The following is a 22,649-nucleotide window of genomic DNA, read 5'->3' as shown; positions in this document are numbered from 1 at the left end:
CTTAAAACTTGTGAGCGGGAGCGATCGCTCCCGACAGGGCAGGGAGTATACTTTTTTTAGGGAGCATGCTCCCGGGGTTGCTCCATGCAGGAGCGAATTTCGGGAGCGTGCTCCCGGCGTCACTCTCGATGTGCTCTTGATCAGAGTGCACTTTGGGAGTGGATTGGGGCGGGGGGCACTCCCCCACAGCCCTTTGAAAAGTCCAATTTTCTGGTTGAAGAGAAAGCATGTAGGGATTCATCATCACTTTGTCTGGGAGAAGCTGCAGAACAGAGTGAACTCTCTTTATTTGTTCTTCGAGGGATCATTAATGAGGGCTAATAAAACATAATGACTAATGGTGACTTATGTAAATAATTAAATATTAGTCCTAGGTAAAATTAAATATGAATGCAACTTAGGCTAGTTTAGTTAAATAAGGTGAAATGGTTAATTAACTCTGGTAGATGATAAGACATACTTCTGAATGTTCTGGGAGTTACATACATTATGCCCAAATATGTGTTAAATACTGGCTTCTATAATGAGAAAACATCTCGTCTCTTGCATTTTTCTTTCTCCAATAATTTCTGATCAATATCCACAAGTAAATTTCAATGTTAATGCAACTTTTACAGACTTTAGAATTTTTTTACATGTTTAGCAAATAAAAAACTTCAGTGTGGTGATTCGAACCTGTTTGTGTGTAATGTGACAATTACAAACATGCATCTTTCTAGAAACTAGTGGATATTGTTGGAAACCTTCATATGGAAAATTTGATTTCTAGTCTTTCTTGTGGGTCAATTTAACTTATATAAGACACTTTGATATGTTAAATATTCTGAACAGTGTTTAAATGTGGCCATAGGAAGCTTGCTGACAAAGTAGCAGCGGCTGGGTACTTTGTCGTTGTTCCCGACTTCTTTTATGGGGATCCATTCATACTAGGCAATGGTGACAATCTTTTTGCTGAGATTCAAGATTGGCTAAAACGTCATGAGACAGTAATGCTTTTTTCCTTTCCTTTATTTGTATGCTTGTATAGAGAACATTACTTTATCTCTCACTGATCCAGCAGCATTCCCTGTTGCGATGCGATCTTAAATGTTGGCATTTGAAATGGGTACCTGTCTTATTGTAAGATACATTCTTTGGTAATATGTCAAGTGGCTCAAATTAGGTTCTTGAATTACAAGATACTCTTGTTGCTCATTTATAATCTTGCAATATCTTAGATTCACTGCACTGTTTACAAAAATTGGAATGCCATTTTTGATTAGCCACTTTTATGCTTCTTTAGGCCAAGGGATTTGAGGACTCCACCAAAGTTATAGAGGTTTTGAAAAGCAGAGGCATATCTGCTATTGGTGCAGCTGGCTTTTGCTGGGGAGGTGAGAACTGATCCATTGCGTACCTCTGTATAGTGATTATAAAAATTAGACTGGATTTCTTACATCATGGTGGACTATGCATGCACATAGAGCCTTTGTATAAGTTCACTTATAAGATGCTTGATGCTTGAAATTAGACATTGTTCTTTAGAATGCATTCAAGCAGACATAGATATGGACATGGGTGTGGTAACTCTACTGAAGAACACTAACACTACTGTTAATCATAATGGCAGGCAAAGTGGTAGTGGAGCTAGCTAAGGGAGAAGTTCTGAAAGCAGGAGTGTTGTTACATCCATCATTTTTAACAGTTGATGATATTAAAGGTATCAATATAAAGCTCATTGAAATGTCTCTCTATAAACTGAGTCAAGTCTTTAGTGTACACTACTACATGGGCATTAGCTTGCCCATCTGTTATTGTTTTGTCATCTTTTACAGGTGGAGTTAGATATCCTTAGTTTATTTTTGTTCTTAAACTTCAAATAAGGCTTTAAAAATTAACAAATGGGTTTATGATTTGCACCAGTGGTTAAAGCACCACTTGCAATATTGGGGGCTGAAATTGACAAATTCAGTCCACCTGAACTTGTACAGCAGTTTGGAGCAATTTTGTCTGCAAAACCAGAGGTACTTGAATTGGCTCAATTGCTGGGTTGTTTAGTGCATGCAAATTTATATGTTCCTATTATTGCCAAGTTCTGTTTCAAGTTCAATGGTGAAGCAAATGAGAACTCGTTAATAGAACTGTGCCAATTTTATATGTCAGCTAATTTTTTTTATCTACTCTCATTCAAAAGAGAAGGCAATTTACCAGCATTGATATCATTTATGTGGTCATGTAATTTCCTGAAAAGGTCAAAGTCATATCATTATAAAAGTGCTGAAAGCTTGTTTCAAAATACTTGGGAAATGCAGCTAATGTTTTTGAATAATTCTGGAAAGTTAGTTATAACAGACAACTTGGTGTTTTCAAAGAACTGAAATCGTTAATAGGCTTTAATGGCATAGCATTTGTTTTCTTTCCAAATTGATGGACGTATTTCCCAACTTGGTTTTCATCTCTTTAAGTGAACCTTGTGGACAACATGGGGCGCTATTTAATAATTCTGGATTCATTTTGAATATTTAAAGACTCAACAAGTGAATTTATGTTTCCTTTAGTGGTGAGGATGTGTTGATTTCATTTTTCCCAAGGAGGAAATTTTTGCTATGATCATGAGGGCAATGTTACCTCTAAAATCTGTGTTCAAAGATATAGAAAGTCCAGACATTGAGTATGAACCCTAGGGCAACTTGATGACATCAACCATCCCTCGTGTTACCTCTAAAATCTGTGTTCAAAGATATTGAAAGTCCAGACATTAAGTATGAACCCTGGGGCAACTTGATGACATCACCGATTGACCCCTCGGTGATTGTCCTCCTCATATTAGGCCGTATCTCCTTTGGGACAAGGGGAGAATCCCTAATAAGACTACAGACCCTTTCCTCTAAATGCTGATATCAAAATCAGATCTGCAGAATGATAATATTTTGAGTCTTTTTAGATATAGAATGGGAATCCAAGCAAGACCTAGTGCCTTGTCCTTGGGCTATGGAGTTGAGGTGATGAATAGAACTTGCAAAAAGGTCAAGCAAACATGATAAAACCACCAAACCACAAGAATTTATCAGATAGATCTAATATGTATGTAACAGCCACACAAAATGTCAAGCAGAGACAGAACACATCCATAGAGTTCTGGTAACCACATAAGAGCCTTCTTGATGATGACATCTTAGTGGAGGAGATGTTACTTGGAGATGTACCCATGCACTTTGATGACGTCCCTTGGAGTGAGGAGCACTGTTGTGTTGAAGAATCTAGGGCAAATGTAGTTAATGTGATTCTTCTTAGCATGATAACTATTTGTGAGGTGCTTTCAAATTTTCTTCTTATACCAATCTTCACTTATTATTATTAGAGTGTGTATTCTTTAGTTCATGAAATAGCTACCAAAACAAAGAGACAAGAACACAAGATGTTGGCATTCTGCCAGGGCCAAAACCTCTACCTCTTGGAGAGGAAAACCCGCACAAAATTCTTCTTATAGAGATTCCAATTGACGAATACCAAGACCATGACCCTTGACCTATTAAGTCACTCCAAGACCAAGACACCTATCCTCTTTCTTTGTCAATGCTGAGCTCCTCATCATTGCTGCACCACTTCATTACTGCTGTAACATCTTTGTTGTCCCTTCACCAAGGTCTTCATCAACTAGATCTCCATGTTGAGATATGTGTTGGAGAGCTGCCTTTTGATCCATCGAGATCACGATTGTCTCATCATAGCCTTCACCGAGATCATAACCATGATAGTATCATGTCTGCACCTTGACCGAGAATGTGACTGTGTTTATCATGATTGCACTAAAGTCTTGTATTCACCGAGATCTTACTTGTCATGGCTATGCCGAGAATATATCACTGTAGGATTACTGACTTCTTATCATGATTATGCCGAGATTGTGTGGGACTGTATACCCCTGTCATACTCATCCGAAGACCATAGAGTTCTTCTCCTAACCGAGGTACTGTACAGCTCCTTCATCTGATATTCCTATAACCCCGAACTTGACCGAGACTTCAGAGAGGTGTCCGAGTATGTCACTGTAATTATGACTGAGATTTCAGAGGTACTGTACTTGACCGAAGTTTCAGAGCTATCCGAAAAAGTATGACAGTAATTCTGAACTTTACCCGCCTATTTATAGTTGTTATGTCTCCATAAATAAACCGACATGTACACTGAACCGGTGTGTCTCCTTTTATGAGCCGACTTGACAGTTATATATGTATTGAGGCCGACCTAACTTTTCTTTTTCATCGTTTAGCTTGAAGACTTCTTCTTGTGCTTGTCTTAGAGGATTGTCCTTAGATATCATTTTTTTTTTGGGATTCAACTGCGTTAAGTAAGTCATTCATGTATGACCATTTCCATGAGAGGTAGTCGTAAGTGACTAATTTCTCATGATTTGAATAGTTCACTTAGCACTCATTGCATCTCAGAGTTGATCTGGGATGGGTGACCTCCCGGGAAGTCCTGGTTACCGGGTGCAAGCCCCGGAAGTGATGATTGATGCTATGTGATTTGTTTCACTAGTTTCAATCCCACTTCTCCACCCCTGTGAGCATCACCCGACGCAATGAGTGCTAAGTGAACTATTCAAATCATGAGAAATTAGTCACTTACGACTACCTCTCATGGAAATGGTCATACATGAATGACTTACTTAACGCAGTTGAATCCCAAAAAAAATGATATCTAGGATTGTCCTTGTCTTGGAGGGCTACTTGTCAATTCTATGGACTCATATTTTTCTCATACTCAAGAAGAGCTTCTTAATACATGACATTGACTCTTTGACTTATCCCAAGGCTCTCAATGGGAGCTACTAATAAATAAACCCCTTGCTCATGAAACCCATGCAGCAAGGCATAATAAATTCATTTTCTTATAAATCATAATTACAATGTCATGAAGACCAAACCTAGTTACACCTTCTTCAACACTCGCTCTTAACTAGGGAGGTATTCATGATGGTACTTGGTTATTCTCAATCTGAAGAATTTCTCATAAGAAGAATCGGATTGGTAACCCATCTGTATAGCATCATAGTAACCAACATTGTTTCCACAGCAAGGCCTTGACTAGCAGCTCTATCTCTCATCAGATCAAAGCACAATGTTGGCGAGACCAATGACTATAGACACCTTCATCATTGTCTCTCAAGGTACATACCTACCTGGGTGTTCACTGAGTATGACCTTCTAGGACTATTCTTATCTTGGGTTCCCATCCCTCAAAGAATATCGGTCCTCTTTCCTACTCTTGTCTTGGATGCCCTACACGTCCTCAAAGAGCATCGGATGCTAGATGATTACCTATGTTGCCAGGAAAAGTGGGTTCGGGGACGGGACGGGTATGGGAACGGGGACGGGGACGTCATTTTTTGAAATAGGGTGCGTGGGTTCGTCGGGGTTATATTATATATATATATATATAAATATTATATTTTATAAATTATAATATATATGAATTTGTATATTTTTCAACTTTAAACAAGAAAACTAAAATATTTATGATTTAACTGTATTGATTTCAGAGGTTAAAGGCTAATCAAATATCCTCTTTCAAGAGATAATAGAGCCCAATTTATGTATCCTTATTCACTGTCCGGATTTCAAGATTTTTGCCAAATCCTGTAGCAGCTTGCCTACTCAAGAAATCAAGTTAATTGCAAAGGCTCTGACAATCAGCAAGTTTAAGTTCTTATGAGATGGAGCATGTTCCAGGTGTGTCCTTCGCAATGGCATTGTAAAATTTGGGAAATTTGCTCTTAAACAATATCAGACTTTGCCTTATTAAACTACGATTTTTCAGAGAACAAGCTATGTTTATTGCTGATCCATCTCTGTTGTAGAAGACTGATTTTAATGGCTGAAGATCTATTATTTAAAGGCTGATATTCCATTTAGATACTGCTGTAATGCTACCAGGTTCCACCGCTTTGACCTTCACTACATCTATTGGTGTCTAATTAATTGCATGGCTGTTTATGCTCAGAAATTTTCATCATTTTAAGCTGTAACAGCAGTGAAAGTCTAATTATGAGTTTTTAAATAAGTTGTCTAGTTATTTGAAGCATTTTCCCATTGCTGCAATGACCCCTGTCCATGTCACTTGAGAGAAAATATAAAACCAACATGTACAACAGTTGTCCTTCAACTATTTGATAAAGTACCTCAATTAAGACTCATTGAAACTCAATTAAAAACTCAGAAATTTTAAGAGAAAATTGAGTATATTTGAGTTAAATTTTAAGAGAAAATTGAGTATATTTGAGTTGGGAATATTACATCTACATCGACACTTTCCAATCCTTTCCGATGTATCAAAAGAACCCGGTTTATGATTTCGAAGTCTCGGGTTCTTTCAAGAAGAACCGGGTTCTTAAGGGTTCTTCTCAGAGGTACCCGTTCCAGCACCCGGAACGTGGGGACGGGAACCCGGGACGGGTTCGAGAACCCCACCCCTGGGTTCGGGAACCCGTGCAACATAGATGATTACCCAATTCTCAATTCTTTCTTCCAAAGTGAATACAAGAATGTTGTGTCTATCTCTCCCTCTCAACTAGGGAGGATATCATGTGTCTACATTTCTCTTCATGGCCTTCACCTAGACTTACGACTGTTAGTCCTGGTCTAGTGCATGACACATGAAATAGAAAAACACAACTGTCACTCCTTTTTAATCAAGGGTGATCCAATCCAAGCTCCCTCTTGATCAGGGACTTGTCAGAGCTCCCTCTTAGCTAGGGACTCTTCTATACATCAGCAACTTCTTCTTCGTGGGTCCTTCAGCTGCTTGATCAACTTCTCTCCTTGATGTCATGAAAATCAATTGAGCTTCTTCCTTGTAGGGCAATAGCCATCGATCACTTTCCTCCTTAGTTCATCATGTCATTCCTTTCTTCATGGAAAGTGGCCTTCTTCATATCTGGAACCTTTGTTATATGACTACTTCTTTCTCATCATGCTTCTTCCATCCACCACATGAATGCTAGTTGTACTTGTATTTACAACTCTTGTCTGAGTAACCCTGCATTATCCAGATATTATTCAAGAAATCAAAACATCATATTAAATCCAATCATACCTTACGAGATGGCTCTTCATCATGGCATCTTCCTGTAGGTATCAACATCCTGCATACATGTTGACACATCTCACAAAGATATCCATTGTCAAGGGTCTTCATCTTTTCCATCACAGTCTTCATATCTTTTCGGGAGATTTCTTAGTCAAGTCTTCTCAGTCTTTTGGATGTTGATCACCTTCATCAGGGTTGCATATCTCACTATCTCTTCCTTCCTCACACATTTCATTCCCAGTAGCTTTCAATCAAAGTTTCTTCATTGTAGTCAACCACCTCATACTTCATATGAGGACATATTATGTTGATTTCATCTAGTGTGACCTATACCTTCCTGCATCCTTTCAGAGGAGGAGATTCTTTTTCTTCTTGATCATGCTTCTTAAGATAGAAGCAATGATCCATGTTACCTACAACCATATGACATGACATTATAATATTAAACACAAGCATACATACCTTATTTTACCTTCAGGTCATCGAGGCTTCTTCCAGCAGCTTCCTTGATTGAAAAGATCTTCAATCCCTTGATCTGCTTCATGTCATCACATCATCATCTCATGGATTCCATAAGTTGGAGTTCTTGTTGAAACACTTGCTTCCTCTCTAGATTAGTGAACCCTCCGATGAGGATTCCATCAGAGAATTTTGAGGATCTTGTATATCCCCAACTGGCAGATGTTTCCTTTTTGACTTGATGTATGATGAGCCTTGTCCTAGATGACTCTTTCCTTCAATGTCCACTGAGGTTCCCAAGAGCTATATCCTTCATGTTTTGTCTGTCATGGATTTTGTTCTTCATGATTCCCATGGTGATGTCACGAGCTCTTGTTTCTAATGCTTCCATGATGCCATGATGCATCTTATCATCATTGTCATATCTTATAACAAAAGCTTATGATAGGACCCTTTTGTGAGGGATACCATCTTACTCATAGGAGAGATTTGTTACTCCCTCTTTTCTTGGCCCTTTTCTTCAGCTTCCTCCATCTATCTGGTGATATGAGCTTCCAAAATCTTTCCATAGCATTGAATCTTAGCTATACTTATTTTGTCTTGCTTGAGGACCAACCTTGCCTTTCCTTTCTGCACATGGTTAAGTTCTTTTAACCTTCAATACTTTTTCCATCAACTTGTCTTTCTCTATTTAGCATAGAGACCATAAGTTGTAGAGTGAGGTAAATTTCTTATCCCATGGATATTTGTTACCTTGATTATATGTTAGTGCATTATAGATCAATGGTGGTTATATTCCTTCCTAGATATTGTAGATGAGACCTTATGAAGATATCCTACATCCTTTCATATCCTTTACTTTCATGTAGATCAGATTTCATGTGACCTTCTTCATTGCACATTCAGAGAATGAGTTTATCATCTTTATTACTTTGATGTCTCCAATATTGCAATGTGAGGCGATCTTTCATAAGTATCCCTTTCCATAAATTCAGAGGAGACCTTTTGATATGTTTAATGACTCCAGCTACTTAGAGGACTATTTCTATCCTTCTTCTTCAAGCAAGGAATTTTGATGACCCATCAACCTATAGATGTCCTTCCAATTCATGAAGTCATTTAACCAAATTTGATCATAGAATGAAAAGATACTTGTCATGTGAAGATGAAATCTTCACCTTGATTGCTTTGATGATGGTTGAAGAAGATATATGATGGCTTCTTCTTGAATGATCTTCGTTTGAATGAGAAAGCCTTTTCTTAATAGAAAAGGTTGCTCCTTTTGATAGGGATGATTTGCTGCTTTCTTGGATGATCTTCTTCTCGGATAAGGAATGATCCTTGCTTGATTATAACCTTGAGGACAACAATGCCTTCTTGCCTTCAATATGTTTTGCCTTCTTTTGTAGAGTAGGTCAGGATTGTTTCAATCTTTTCCAAGATGATGAGATCTTTATTTTGAGGTCCTTTGAGTTTCATAGCTTTGTAGATATCTTGATGAGAGTCTTGGTGGTCTTTGAATGATGGTAGTGGAGACATAAGTTCTTGCTGTTGTAGACTGCATGTTGTAGACTTGATCCTTTAATCTTGACAAAGCTCTTCAACTTGCTTTGATGCCCTTCTTGAAGACTGATCCTTGTATGTCTCTTTTGCTGCCCTTCCTTTGACTTTAGCACCTTAGCTTTGATACCATGTTGAAGAGTGTAGGGAAAATGTAGTTAATGTGATTCTTCTTAGCATGATAACTATTTGTGAGGTGTTTTCAATTTTTCTTCTTATACCAATCTTCACTTATTGTTATTAGAGTATGTCTTGACTCTTCTTTAGTTCATCAAATAGCTACCAAAACAAAGAGACAAGAACACAAGATGTTGGCATTCTGTCAGGGCCAAAACCTCTCCTCTTGGAGAGGAAAACCCACACAAAATTCTTCTTATAGAGATTCCACTTGACAAATACCAAGACCATTACCCTTGACCTATTAGACCACTCCAAGACCAAGACACCAATCCTCTTTCTTTGTCAATGCTGAGCTCCCCATCATTGCTGCACCATTATTGCACCACTTCATTGCCACTATAACATCTTTGTTGTCCCTTCACCGAGGTCTTCATCAACTAGATCTCCATGTTGAGATATGTGTTGGAGAGCTGCCTTTTGATCCATCGAGATCATGACTGTCTCATCATAGCCTTCACCGAGATCATAACCATGATAGTATCATGTCTGCAACTTGACTGAGAATGTGACTGTGTTTATCATGATTGCACTCAAGTCTTGTATTCACTGAGATCTTACTTGTCATGGCTATGCCGAGAATATATCACTGTAGGATTACTGACTTGTTATCATGATTATGCTGAGACTGTGTGGGACTGTAATATGTATACCCCTGTCACACTCATCCGAAAACCATAGAGTCCTAACCGAGGTATTGTACAGCTCCTTCATCTGATATTCTTGTAACCCTAAACTTGACCGAGAATTCAGAGAGGTGTCCGAGTATGTCACTGTAATTATCACCGAGATTTCAGAGGTACTGTACTTGACCAAAGTTTCAGAGCTATCCGAAAAAGTATGACTGTAATTCTGGAATCTGAACTTTACCCGCCTATTTATAGTTGTTATGTCTCCATAAACAAGCCAACACGTACACTAAACTTGTGTGTCTCCTTTTATGAGCCGACTTGACAGTTATAGATGTATTGAGGCCAACATGACTGTTCTTTTTCATCGTTTAGCTTGACTTCTTCTTGTGTTTGTCTTGGAGGATTGTGCTTGTGTTGGAGGGTTACTTGTCATTTCTATAGACTCATATTTTTCTCATGCTCAAGAAGAGCTTCTTAATACATGACATTGACTCTTTGACTTATCCTAAGGCTCTCAATGGGAGCTGCTAATAAATAAACCTCTTGCTCATGAAACCCATGCAGCAAGGCATAATAAATTCATTTTCTTATAAATCATAATTACAATGTCATGAAGACTGAACCTAGTTACACTTTCTTCAACATGTTGGACCTACTTTGTCACTTGCTTGATGGAGATGCCCATTTTGGAGGATTTTTCGTGTTGGAGAGCCTTTCCTCCCACACTTGTGGAGTATTTAGGACATTATTACCATGATTTAGCATTTGTAAAGCTATCTTTAGGTTGGCTTGTGACCTATTAGCCTTGTTGAATGCTTCAAGCAAACTCTTAGGGATTTTTCATTGTATATTAGTGAAAAATGACTTGGTTGCCCTCATATAAATAGAGGGAAGTCATTTTTATTTGATCATCATCACACACACTCATCTCTATTCTCTTGATTGAGTGCACACCAGATTTTTTCTCTTTCTCTCTTGGACGCAATGGATAAATATTGGTGCAAAATGACTTGGGGAGAATATTTTACATGGAGAGACTCTCTTTTGGATTGAGGAAGTGGTTCTTATTCAAATTGTGTAAGTTTAATGCTATCTTCATCCATTTTGCATGCTATTTTCTGAAGGGTTTGTCTTGTGCCATATTAAAAAGTGCAATATTTTTCATGAACTCAAGAATCCATCAAAGGAACTTGTTTTCATGCATCCTTTGACTTTAAATCTCTCATGAAAGAAGTTGCTAGGATTTCTAAGAGAAGCAAATTAGGCTTCCACCCTCTCTATCCAAGTCCTTCCATCATTGACCTTGTCCTAATTGATTCCATTTCCCTAAGAGACTCCATTGCCCAATTAAATTTTCTCTTTTCTTTATTTCTTGGTAATGGGTGTTAGGGTTTGGTCTAAATCCAAATTTTATAGCAATTTTACATCTATATGTTATTGCTCTATTGGTAGGAATTTCATTTAATAAATTAAGAAGGGAAAATCTAGCATTAGTTGAGTGTTTTACCCCTCAAAATAGGGTTGTCATCTAGATATTTATTTCTGTTACATGCATTTTCGGCCATTAAAAACCTAAAGTTGACCTATCACTCGCTTATCTCTTCTATAATCTTTAATTCTTTGTTGATCTTATCATTTAGATGATATTTCTTTGCTGTCATTTTTTTAAGTCATTTTTTTTTAATTTTGTCAGTGTTTGCCGATTTTCACTAATTTATTTATGATTTTTATGGTTTTTTCATTTTCCGAACCCTTGCCTATTTTATCTGGATGCTATTTTTTTCAACATTGTTATAGATGAAGACTCAAATCTCTTTAGATTTTAGAAGCTAAAATATTTACAGTTTTACTTGATGATGATACAAATTCAATCATACTAGTGCATATAACTAAAATAGCACCAAGTGCAATCCATATTTGAATAAAAAATACATCAACATAAAGACTCTAAATGGCCACTAAAGTCTTAAAAAAGTCATGCTACAACTGTACCGATCTTTTTAAGTAGAGTTACTAAGGTCGTGGCAGCCTTGCTAGCCAGGTACACACAAGGAAGAGACCCACTGTCACCTCGGCCCAAGCTCCCGCTATTCAGGTCCAACACCCCCTAAAAATCCAAGGGAGGAATCCCTAAATACCCCCCAACAACTCCAGTTTATGTCCAGTGCCTTATATAGAGTCAATGGGTTCGAGGTGTTCTTTATATGTTTGATGTTCTGCATAAAAATAGTGTAGGTTTTTAACAACGAATGTTAGCAGCCAAAACAACTCAAAGATATGATATGTGACATATGGATTTTGGTCTACTAAATTTATCCCAACCAAAAATGTATTTTTTTATCAGTTTTTATGTTTTTTTAAGGATTTACAAGTGAAAATAATGTTGAATTTTCTACAAGATGCACAATAGAAACCAATTTTATGATCTAATAATTACTACCTAATGATATTAAAACAATTTTTCTGATGCCACTGATATCATTTGTTGATTTGGGGTAGCATCGGATGTGCTCTAGACACGAAATTTGGTGGAGAGGTTGGGGCACATGAGATCTACAATATCCAGAAAGGGTTTGGGTAGATTCTAAACAGTTCAGGAGATATTAAAATAATTAATATTTTTAATGGAGTCCCCAAGTCTAAACTTAGGGAAATTAAAATATTAATGTGAATTAATATGAAACTGTGTTAGAATGGTCCAAAAGACATGGATCAAGCCAGATCTAATCTTAGCCGTTGATTAGGGACTTAATCTCGGTCGTTGATATGTCAACGAGAAAAGTATAAGAGGAGGCTTGAGGGTTACTTGGAGAATACACCAGAGTGATCAGTCATTCTATTCTCTAGAGCGGGGTTTTCTAAGAGAGATAGAATCAGTGATCGGAGTTGCAGCTGAGGGGCATTGAGTACAGAGAGACAAACAGACAGAGATAGTGTCGGAAGAGCAACGCAGTAGCCGAGGAGAGTGACGCAGTAGCAGCCAGAGCTCACGCAGGGCCACACAGAGGTAGCCGGGATCCGCGCAGAGCTTCAGAGAGGCTAGCGTTGCTGACGCAGAAGGCCAGAAGGCTGACGCAGGGCCTCCTAAGGCTGACGCAGACCCATCCATGGTGACGCAGGGCCAGTGCTGGGCAGAGAGGGGCTGATGCAGTCCAAGAAGGCTGACGCTGGGGTTTCTAGGGCAGATTGTAGCTGAGGAGCTTCTGGAAGGATTATCCGGGGTTTCAGCTGGGAAATTTATCTCAAATTGAGAGGTATTACTGCCAAGGAAATCCTCTGTTGCGTAGGCCAGTTTCGGCACCCAGATTGTACTCTGATATTGCTTAATAAGAAAACCCTCAGATAGCTGCATCGGTTTTCCCACATTGGGTTTTTCCAGGGACATTGGTCCAAAAATAACAGTGTCATTTGGTGTGATTGTTTATGTTTCCTTCAGTTGTTGATCTGTAATATGTTGAGCATGCACTAGTGTTTATTTTCAGTATTTACATTGTAAATAACTTGTCAAGTAACGGAACAAGTAGGTAGGAATAAATCAGATAAAGTGCATGGAGGGTTTCTAACTAAGTAGATTTAGAAACTTCAACATGGTATGAGAGCGTGATTGCAGATCATAGGAGGACTAAGGACATCAGCCGAGCGGAGCAATAGCAGCAGAAAACAGTTGTCCCGAGGTGACAGAAGTTGTTTCTAGTAGAGCAACAACAAGGGAAGGGTGACACAGTGCCTGCATCATCAAGGGTGAGCCGAGAAGAGGCAGCGCAAAGGCTAAGGAAAGCAAAGGCAGCCTCACGCAGAGCCACGCAAAAGCTAGGAGGGCTGACGAGGCCGTGGTGCTAGTGTCGGGATTGCGCAGAGCCTAGGAGCTCTCACCTTCAGGTTGCTAGGGTTTAGAAGGTTGTGGGAATATTGCAGAGTGGAGCTGGTGAGGTATTGTAGTCAGAACAGTACCTGACAGGGCAAGGCCAAGGAGGAGGGAGTTGCTACCGAGGGTTTCTAGCTAAGAAACCTGGATCAGTGGTGCGGTTGCACAGACGATCAAAGTAGAGGGCATCTCGACATCGGAGGAGGATTTCTAGGAGGGAAATCGGGACTCAGAGGGAGTCTAGAAGAGAACTTCCAGACGGGAAGTAGAGACTCGGAGGAGTCGAACAGAGAACTTCTAGGAGGGAAGTAGAAGAGCATCATGGCACTACATGGAGTAAGAGACCAGGACAGGGTGGACAGAGCGTCGAACTTCGCAGTCTGGAAGGCCAGAATCTTATCCGTACTTGACAGAAATCGTGTCAAGAACTTCGCCTTGAAGGTTATAGCTATCCCAGTCGACCCCAATGATAATGACAAGTACGAGGAGGCAATGGCGAGGGCCAAGAGCATCATCCTTGACGGGGTCAAGGACCATGTAGTACCACACATTGCCGAGAAGGAAACGACATATGAGATGTGGGAGGCCCTCAAGAAATTGTACCAGCATACTTCTGTGCAGAGAAGAATGTTACTTGAGAATCAGTTGAGGTTGTATCAGATGAAGAAGGGAGAACCGATTGACACCTTCCTCGGAGGACTGAATGAGATCCGAGATCAGTTGACTGCTATAGAAGCCACGCCGAATCAGGAATTAATGGTGAGGACAGCCTTGAATGTAGTCTCAGAAGACTAGGAGGTATTTGTCCAGAGTATACTGGGCAGAGGGACACTTCCACCTTGGGATGAGATGTGGGTTGCTCTTCGCCAAGAAGAGATCAGACAACAGTCGAAGACGGGTAGCAGTAGCAAGGGGATCAAAGTCAAGCAGGAGGAGGAAGATGTTGCCCTAGCATCTGAGGGAAAGCAGGAAAATCAGAAGAAGAAGGATCTCTCCAAGATCAAGTGCTTCCACTATGGGGAGCTGGGTCATTATGTGACCCAGTGTCCAAGGAAGAAGAGTAAGGGAGAGTCTTCCAAGACTAAGGCAGCGCCAGCAAGGGCAGAGAAGGAAGTGTTGACAGACGATGACTGTGCCATGAGTGCACACGCGCCACTTGAGAAGAAGTGGGGAGACATCGAGTTGTAGTCAGGCGGACTACAGGCGATGAGGGGCAGGATCCTCGAGGTACCCAGCCTCTTGGATTAGACCTTGCTACGGGAGCCCCGAAGAGGAGTAGCAGGACTGGCTGATGTGGGTAGAGATGGATGCAGATGAAGCGACAGAGAGAGCTACAGTGCAGGAGTCCCAAGACAGCGCGAGGCTAGCAGGCTGCAACAGTGCGAGAGGCACGGGAGTGTTGCACCAGTGCAGGATGGCATAGAGAGGTGTGCAACGGTGCGAGATGCAGGGAGTTGTTGCAGCAACGCAGAGGTCAGAGAGGGAGCACTTGTCAACGACAGAGGGAGCTTCAGCATCAGGAGGATCTCTAGCCCAACAGAGAGGTCAGAGTTGGGAGATCAATTACTTACTTCTCAGTAACTGAGTTGCAGTGTAGCAGTGGGCAGCACGATGCAACATGATAAGAGGAGTTGCAGTGTGGATGTAGTGTTCGGAGAAAGGACTAGCAGCAACACAGATGCAGAGGGAGTTGCAATACAGATGCAGCAGTGGCAGTGGTAGGGCCATGGGTAGCAGTACAGGATGCAACAGTGCAGAGGATGTTGGGCAGCAGGCCTAGCATCAGCACAGGGACCGATGTCGGATGATCAGGGTGATACTCAGTGAGGAGTATTGCTAGAGCACAGTCCTCGCTAAGAGGGAGTGTTGATTTGGGGTAGAATCAGATGTGTTCTAGCCACGAAATTTGGTGGAGAGGTTGGGGCACATGAGATCTCCAATGCCCAGAAAGGGTTTGGGCAGATTCTAAACAGTTTAGGAGATATTAAAATAATTAATATTTTTAATGGAGTCCCTAAGTCTAAACTTAGGGAAATTAAAATATTAATGTGAATTAATATGAAACTGTGTTAGAATGGTCCAAAAGACATGGATCAAGCCAAATCTAATCTTAGTCGTTGAATAGGGACTTAATCTCGGCCGTTGGTATGTCAACGAGAAAAGTATAAGAGGAGGCTTGAGGGTCACTTGGAGAATACACCAGAGTGATCAGTTATTCTATTCTCTAGAGCGGGGTTTGCTAAGAGATAGAATCAGTGATCAGAGTTGCAGCTGAGGGGCATTGAGTACAGAGAGACAGAGAGGCAGAGATAGTGTCGGGAGAGCCGCACAGTAGCCGAGGAGAGTGACGCAGTAGCAGCCAGAGCTCACGCAGGGCCACACAGAGGTAGCTGAGAACTACGCAGAGCTTCAGAGAGGCCAACATTGCTGATGCAGAGGGCCAGAAGGCTGACACAGACCCATCCGGGGTGACACAGGGCCAGCGCTGGGCAAGAGAGGGGCTGACGCAGTCTAGGAAGGCTGACGTTGGGGTTTCTGGGGCAGATTGTAGCTGAGGAGCTACCGGAAGGATTATCCAAGGTTTCAGCCGGGAAATTTGTCTCAAATTGAGAGGTATTACTGCCAAGGAAATTCTCTGTTGGATAGGCCAGTTTCGGCACCCAGATTGTACTCTGATATTGCTTAATAAGAAAACCCTTAGATAGCTGCACCGGTTTTCCCACATTGGGTTTTTCCGAGGACATTGTTTCAAAAATAACGGTGTCATTTGGTGTGATTGTTTATGTTTCCTTCAGTTGTTGATCTGTAATATGTTGAGCATGCACTAGTGTTTATTCTCAATATTTACATTGTAAATAACTTGTTAAGTAACATAACAAGTAGGTAGGAATAAATCAGATAAAGTGCATGGAGGGTTTCTAACTAAGTAGATTTAGAAACTTCAACATCGTTGAGCAATTATACACAGAAAATCTCAATAGTAAATGCAGTGGAAACAGTAAAGATCATAGAAATACAACCATGCATAATAGAGACAATATTTTTACCCTAGGAAACCAACCTTGGGAGAAAACCCAACAACTTTTCTTTTAGGAGAAATTATTCTTCAACAAGGTTTACAAATCTAGTTTGTCTAGAAATGTGTCGATATCCAAGTCAAAAAATACTAGTCAAACCATGACCACCTTCAGCATCCAGCAGGCTTCAACTTGTCCTCTTCAAAGTCTGCATCAGGCCCTGCGGCCCTACAACCTACGACTCCTATGGCTTGCGGCCCCTGCGACCTCCTCTCTTACTTCGACCTTCTCTCTTGCTGCCATCTAACTCAGCCTCCTTATGCTTGCTTGCGACTCCTTGCTGCCCTTAGAAAGATGAAGAAAAACTCGCTTGGTGATAAAAATGAAATGTCACATCATGTATTTCTAATTGTCGAATGGGCTAAAATAAGCCAAGGGACACACCCCTTCACTTGGCTAGGCTGACTTAATTTTCCGGGTAGACTTGCACTCCAAAAATAAAATTTTATTTTGATTTTCTTAGGTCAACTTGGAGACCTCTTTAGCATGTAGGAATACCTCCTGTTGCTACAAAAAATCAGCACTCTCTTTTAGTGAGGGAGGTATTCTCCTTAGCTGCAAACATATTTCTCTTTAGATTAAATTTCTCCTTCTTGAAGAAAAAATTCATGTGCTTTCTATGTTGATGTATGCACATCTATGGATCACTCCATCTTGGTGGAAGCAACAGGACTCCTCACATGCACGTCTATAGATCACTCCATGCTGGAGTAGGCAATGTGAGTATCCTGGGCCATTCACCCCTGGTCAAATCAACATGGCCTAACCAAAGTCCTTCATGACTTCTTAGGTAAATATATCAATCTCCTTTGGTCGAATCAGCATGGCCTAGCCAAGTCCGTCTGGCTTCTCAGGAGAGGATTTTCCCTTGGACCATTCACCCCTGGCCAAATCAGCATAACCCATCCAAAGTCCTTTATGGCTTCTCAAGTGAATTTCACTATCTCCTCTAGTCAAATTAGCTTCCCTGCCAAGTCCTAACTTCTCAAGAGAAAATCTATCTAATGCTGCAATTACCTTGGGCCAATCACCCCTGGCCAAATGACCTAGCCAAGTTCGTTTGGCTTCTCAGGCGAATGTATCCATCTCCCCTGGTCAAATTAGCATGACCCATTTAGGTCCTTTGGATTCTCAGAAGATGGTCTACCCGATCTTGTAAAGACATCAACGCTCCCTCTCAAAGAGGGAGACATTCTGCATCATGCCAAGCTTGTCTTTGAAGTATATAAACCTTGCTCTTGACAGAGGCTTGTTGAAAATTTTTGCAATCTGCTCGTCTGTGGATATGTACTAGAGCTAACTTGCTTCCTTCTGCACCATGTCTCGGATGAAGTGATATTTGACCTCAATGTGCTTCAACTTGATCAAATAGCCCTGCAAGTAGCTTTCGAATCCACACTGCTTCCTGTCTTACGACATTGGCTACGATATACTCCGCCTCTGTTGTACTGAGTGTGACAAAAGTCTGCTTCCTGCTAAATAAGGAAATCATAGTTGATCCCAAGCTGAAGTAGCACCTCGAGATGCTCTTTCTATCCTCTGTGTTAGTTTTTGGTAGCATTGGAAGTGCTCAACCTTGAAAATTGGTGGAGAGGCTAAGGCACATGAGTTCTAAAAAACCCATAAACCGTTTGGTGAAATTCCACCCAGATTGTATTTTATTAAAATAATTAATATTTTTAATAGAGTTCTTAAGTCTAAACTTAGGGAAATTAAAATATTAATGGGTATTAATCAAAATATGGGTGAGAATGATCTAGAAGGTGGATCAAGTCATGTTTTAATCTTAGTCGTTGATTAGAGACTTAATCTCGGCCATTGAAGACTCAACAGGAAAAGTATAAAATGGAGGCTTGGGGTTCATTTGGAAAAACACACACAGATAGATTGAGGAAATCGATTTTCTAAGGTGAGAAGTTCTCAAGAGGAAAATCGATTGGGGAGATCTTGCAGCTGAGGGGCAGAGAAAATCCGAGAGGACTTTCCTGAAAATACAAAACAGAGAGGCAGAGAGAGCTTGCAGAGAGGCAATGCAGTAGCCGGGAGAGCTGACGTAGAGAAGCTGCTTGTCACGCAGAATCCAGAACTGTCAAAACAGCCGGAACTGCTGGGAATTACCGGAACAGCCAAGAGAGCTGACACAAAGGTAGCGCAGTAGCCAGGAGAGCTGACATAGAAACCTTGCCTATCATGCAGAATCTAGAACTGTCGGAACAACCAAAACTGTCGGGAATTGCCGTAACAGCCGGGAGAGCTGACGCAGAGGGCAGAGAAGTTGACGTAGGGCAGATGCAGAGCCAACGCAAAAATAGCTGGGGTTATCCAGTCTTGTGCCGAATCAGCCGAAATTCTGTCAGGTGAAGTGAGGTAAAACTCACTCATATTTTCCACCAGTATTTTCTCTGTAAAGGATTGCTAGATGAGCATCCTAGATTTGTATTCAGATATTTCTCCTGCATAATAATAAACCCTCAAAGTTGCTGCACCGGTTTTCCCGCATTGGGTTTTTCCGGGGACTATTGTGTCCAAAAATAAGTGTGTCCTATGTATCTTGTTCTTTGCTCTGTTTTCCGTTTCAGGAGATCAAATATTAATTAGTGTAGGCTGCAGAAGTAATTTGCTTCAGTATTCAGAAGAATAACTTGATGAATGTAATTTAAAAATCAAGTAGGTGAAGTAGATTCAAATTTGTTGCATTAGGGGTTCCTCAGTGTAGGAATTTTCACATGGTATCAAAGCATGGATTTTGAAACAGGAAGAGCAGATCTAATGCTGAGCAGTGAGGCCGAGAGCTGCACTTAGCAGCAATTCGAATCCCCTTGAAGGGATTGCGCATTCCTTGCTGGGAAGCAGATATGAGAAAATCTCTCTCTAAGTGAGACGACAGAGAGGTACGATTTCCAGTTCGTGAGTTTGCAGAGGTAGAGGGAGTGACACAGAGCCTCAACGCAATGCTTGAAGGGTGTAATTTCTTCTGGGGCAGAAATCCGCTTGAAAAGAACGAAGACACATAGAAGGGGAATTTTCTCCTTAGAGAACTTTCCGCCAGAAAGTTCGAATTTCTCACTTGCTGAGCAATTGAGCAGTGACTAGAGGAGTCAGTTCCATAGTCGGGTGAGATGGCATCACATGGGCTCAGAGATCAGGACAGGTTGGACGGTGCCTCCAATTATGTCATATGGAAGACCAAAATCTTAGCTGTTCTGGAGGAATATGATCTCGAGGCCTACGTCAAAAGTGTTGTACCTGTTCCTGCTAACAACGATCAAAAGAAGAAGTACAAGGCCGAGCAAGGGAAGGCAAAGAGGCTCATTCTCGATGGAGTTCGAGATCATGTGGTCTCACACTTGCAGGGCAAGGATACAGCCGAGAGATGTCGGAAGCCTTGTCGTCACTATATGAAGGCTCCTTCAAACAACGGAAGATGTATTTAGAGCAGAAGTTGTAGCGGACTTTGATGCATAAGGGAGGAGTCAACTCCTATCTTCAATGTCTTCAAGACACTAGAGACCAGCTTGCTGCAGTGGGGTCCACTCCTCAGTCAACCGCGACGGTGAGGATAACCCTGAGTGGAGTCTCTGATGAATGGCAAGTCTTCGTCCAAAGTATATTGGGCAGGGAAAGACTACCTTCATGGGAGGAGATGTGGGCAGCTCTTCAATAGGAGGAGTTAAGGAGGGACCTAGTGAAGGTCAACCTCAATGGCAGCAGTGGGAGTGGCACAAAGACGAAGGAAGAGGAGGAGAACGCAACTCTAGCATCGAAGGGACAGCAGAAGTAGAAGCAGAAGAAGGACATTTCGAAGGTGAAATGTTTCAGATGTGGCGAGATGGGTCAGTTTGCATCCCAATGTCTTTTGAAACAAAAGGATAAGGATGAGAAGCATGATCCTAAGGTTGCAGCTGCGACGATTGACGAGGAAGAGTATGCCATGAGTGCCCACGCATCTCCAGGAGGGAGATGGGGCGATATTGAGCTGTAGTCGGGAAGACTACATGTGGGCAGGATCCTTGAGGAGTCCACCTCTTGGATCAATTCCTTGCTACGGGAGCCCAATTTTAAGCAGTAGCGAGATGGACTTGGTGTCAGAATGATGTAGTGGAGTGTTTGGAGGACTGATGCAGTAGTTGGGGACCAGAGACTGATCAGCGCAGAGCAAGGTTGGCAACAGTGTAGTTGGCACAGTGCAGAAGTCAGCAGCAGTGCAGAAGATTTAGAGGGTCAGAATCAACAGCAGTCAGATTCCAACATTCATTGTATTATGCTGAACACAGTAAAGTTCAGCTAATTTTGGATGTTTCTCAGTTGCTTCTCTAAGCAACTGAGTTGCAGAACGGATGCAGTGTTAGCAGTGGCGGTGCTAGCAGCATAGCAGATGTAGTGGTTGAGAGGGAGTTGTAGTACAAATGCAGCAGCGGCAGTGGCAGTGTCATGGGCAGCAGTATAGTAGCAACAGTAGCACAGTGTTGGTGGCAACAGCAGTGGAGAAAGGAGGTGCTTCAGAAACCAAGCAGCACGCAGGTGGACATTGTTGCTAGAGCACTTTTATCGCTAAGAGGGAGTGTTAGTTTTTGGTAACATCGGAAGTGATATAGCCTTGAAAATTGGAGGAGACGCTAAGGCACAAGAGTTCTAAAGAACCCAGAAACCGTTTGGTGAAATTCCACCAGATTGTATCTATTAAAATAATTAATATTTTTAATGGAGTTCCTAAGTCTAAACTTAGGGAAATTAAAATATTAATGAGTATTAATCAAAATATGGGTGAGAATGATCTAGAAGGCAGATCAAGTCATGTTTTAATCTTAGCCATTGATTAGAGGCTTGAGTGTCACTTGGAGAATACACCGAGTTGATCAAGATTTTGCTTTTCTGGGGCAGGGTTTGCTGAGGAGGTCGAAAGAGTGATTAGAGTTGCAGCTGAAGGGTAGTGAATACAGAAGAAGAGAGGCAGAGATAGTATCGGGAGGATCAGCACAGAAGCTCGGAGAGAGGGACCCAGAGCCAGCCAGAGCTCACGCAGAAGCAGCCAGGAGCTGCGCAGTGCCTCAGAGAGCCAGCGTGGGTGACGCAGAGGCTCTAGAGGCTAACGCAGTGCCTCCAGAGGTTGATGTAGGGGTTATTGGGCTGACACTGGGCCAGGAAGGGCTGACGCAGTCCCTAGAGGCAGATGTTGGGGTTTTCGTGGGGCAGATTGGAGCTGGGAGCTGTCGGAGTGTTTATCCGGGGTTTCAGCCGGAATATCTATCTCCGACTGAGAGGTACTACTGCCAAGATTATTCTCTGTTGGGTGAGCCGGTTTTGGCACCCAGATTGTATTCAGAAATTGCATAATAATAAAACCCTCAGATAGCTGCACCGGTTTTCCCGCATTGGGTTTTTCTAGGGACATTGGTCCAAAAACAACGGTGTCACTTGTGTGCTTGTTTTGTTTCCTTCAGTTGATGATCTGTAATGTGTTGAGCATGTACTTGTATTTATTTTCAGTATTTACATGGTAAATAACTTGTTAATTAATCAGAACAAGTAGGCAGAAATAAATCAGAAAAGTACATGAAGGGTTTCTAACAGTTAGACTTAGAAATTCCAACATGGTATCAGAGTGTGGTTGCAGATCACAGGAGAACTAAGTACATTAGTCGAGCAGAGAAGCAACAGTAGAAAACAGATGTCCTGAGTGACAGAAGTTTTTCCTAGCAGAGAAGCAGCAAGGAAGGGGTGACGTAGTGCCTGCGTCATCAAGTTTGAGCCAGGAAGAGGATCAGCGCAGTGGCAGAGGGGAGCAGACTCGACCTACGCAGTGCCCGG

The 22,649-nt window shown here is 41.4% G+C and overlaps 1 protein-coding gene across 5 annotated transcripts in view; it reads left to right on the top strand.

The window, feature by feature from the left end:
- The window catches only part of LOC149203970 (endo-1,3;1,4-beta-D-glucanase-like), a 439,676-nt gene that overhangs the window by 300,688 nt on the left and 116,339 nt on the right, over positions 1-22,649 (top strand). For 3 of the 5 annotated variants that reach the window (XM_089403639.1, XM_089403640.1, XM_089403642.1), the window contains exons 3-6: positions 851-986; positions 1,283-1,373; positions 1,610-1,699; positions 1,903-2,003. The exons of 1 other annotated variant lie outside the window; for it this stretch is intronic. In XM_089403639.1, coding sequence (XP_089259765.1) covers positions 851-986; positions 1,283-1,373; positions 1,610-1,699; positions 1,903-2,003 — 418 coding nt within the window. The remainder of the gene's footprint in view (positions 1-850; positions 987-1,282; positions 1,374-1,609; positions 1,700-1,902; positions 2,004-22,649) is intronic. One more of the 5 variants, XM_089403643.1, reaches the window with a different exon arrangement.

The sequence above is a fragment of the Pinus tabuliformis genome, chromosome 2_1 (assembly GCF_031772625.1).
Source record: "Pinus tabuliformis cultivar Carrire ecotype Pingquan chromosome 2_1, CPIR1, whole genome shotgun sequence".
NCBI classification, from domain to species: Eukaryota; Viridiplantae; Streptophyta; class Pinopsida; order Pinales; family Pinaceae; genus Pinus; species Pinus tabuliformis.
This window is presented reverse-complemented; position numbering and strand designations above follow the sequence as displayed.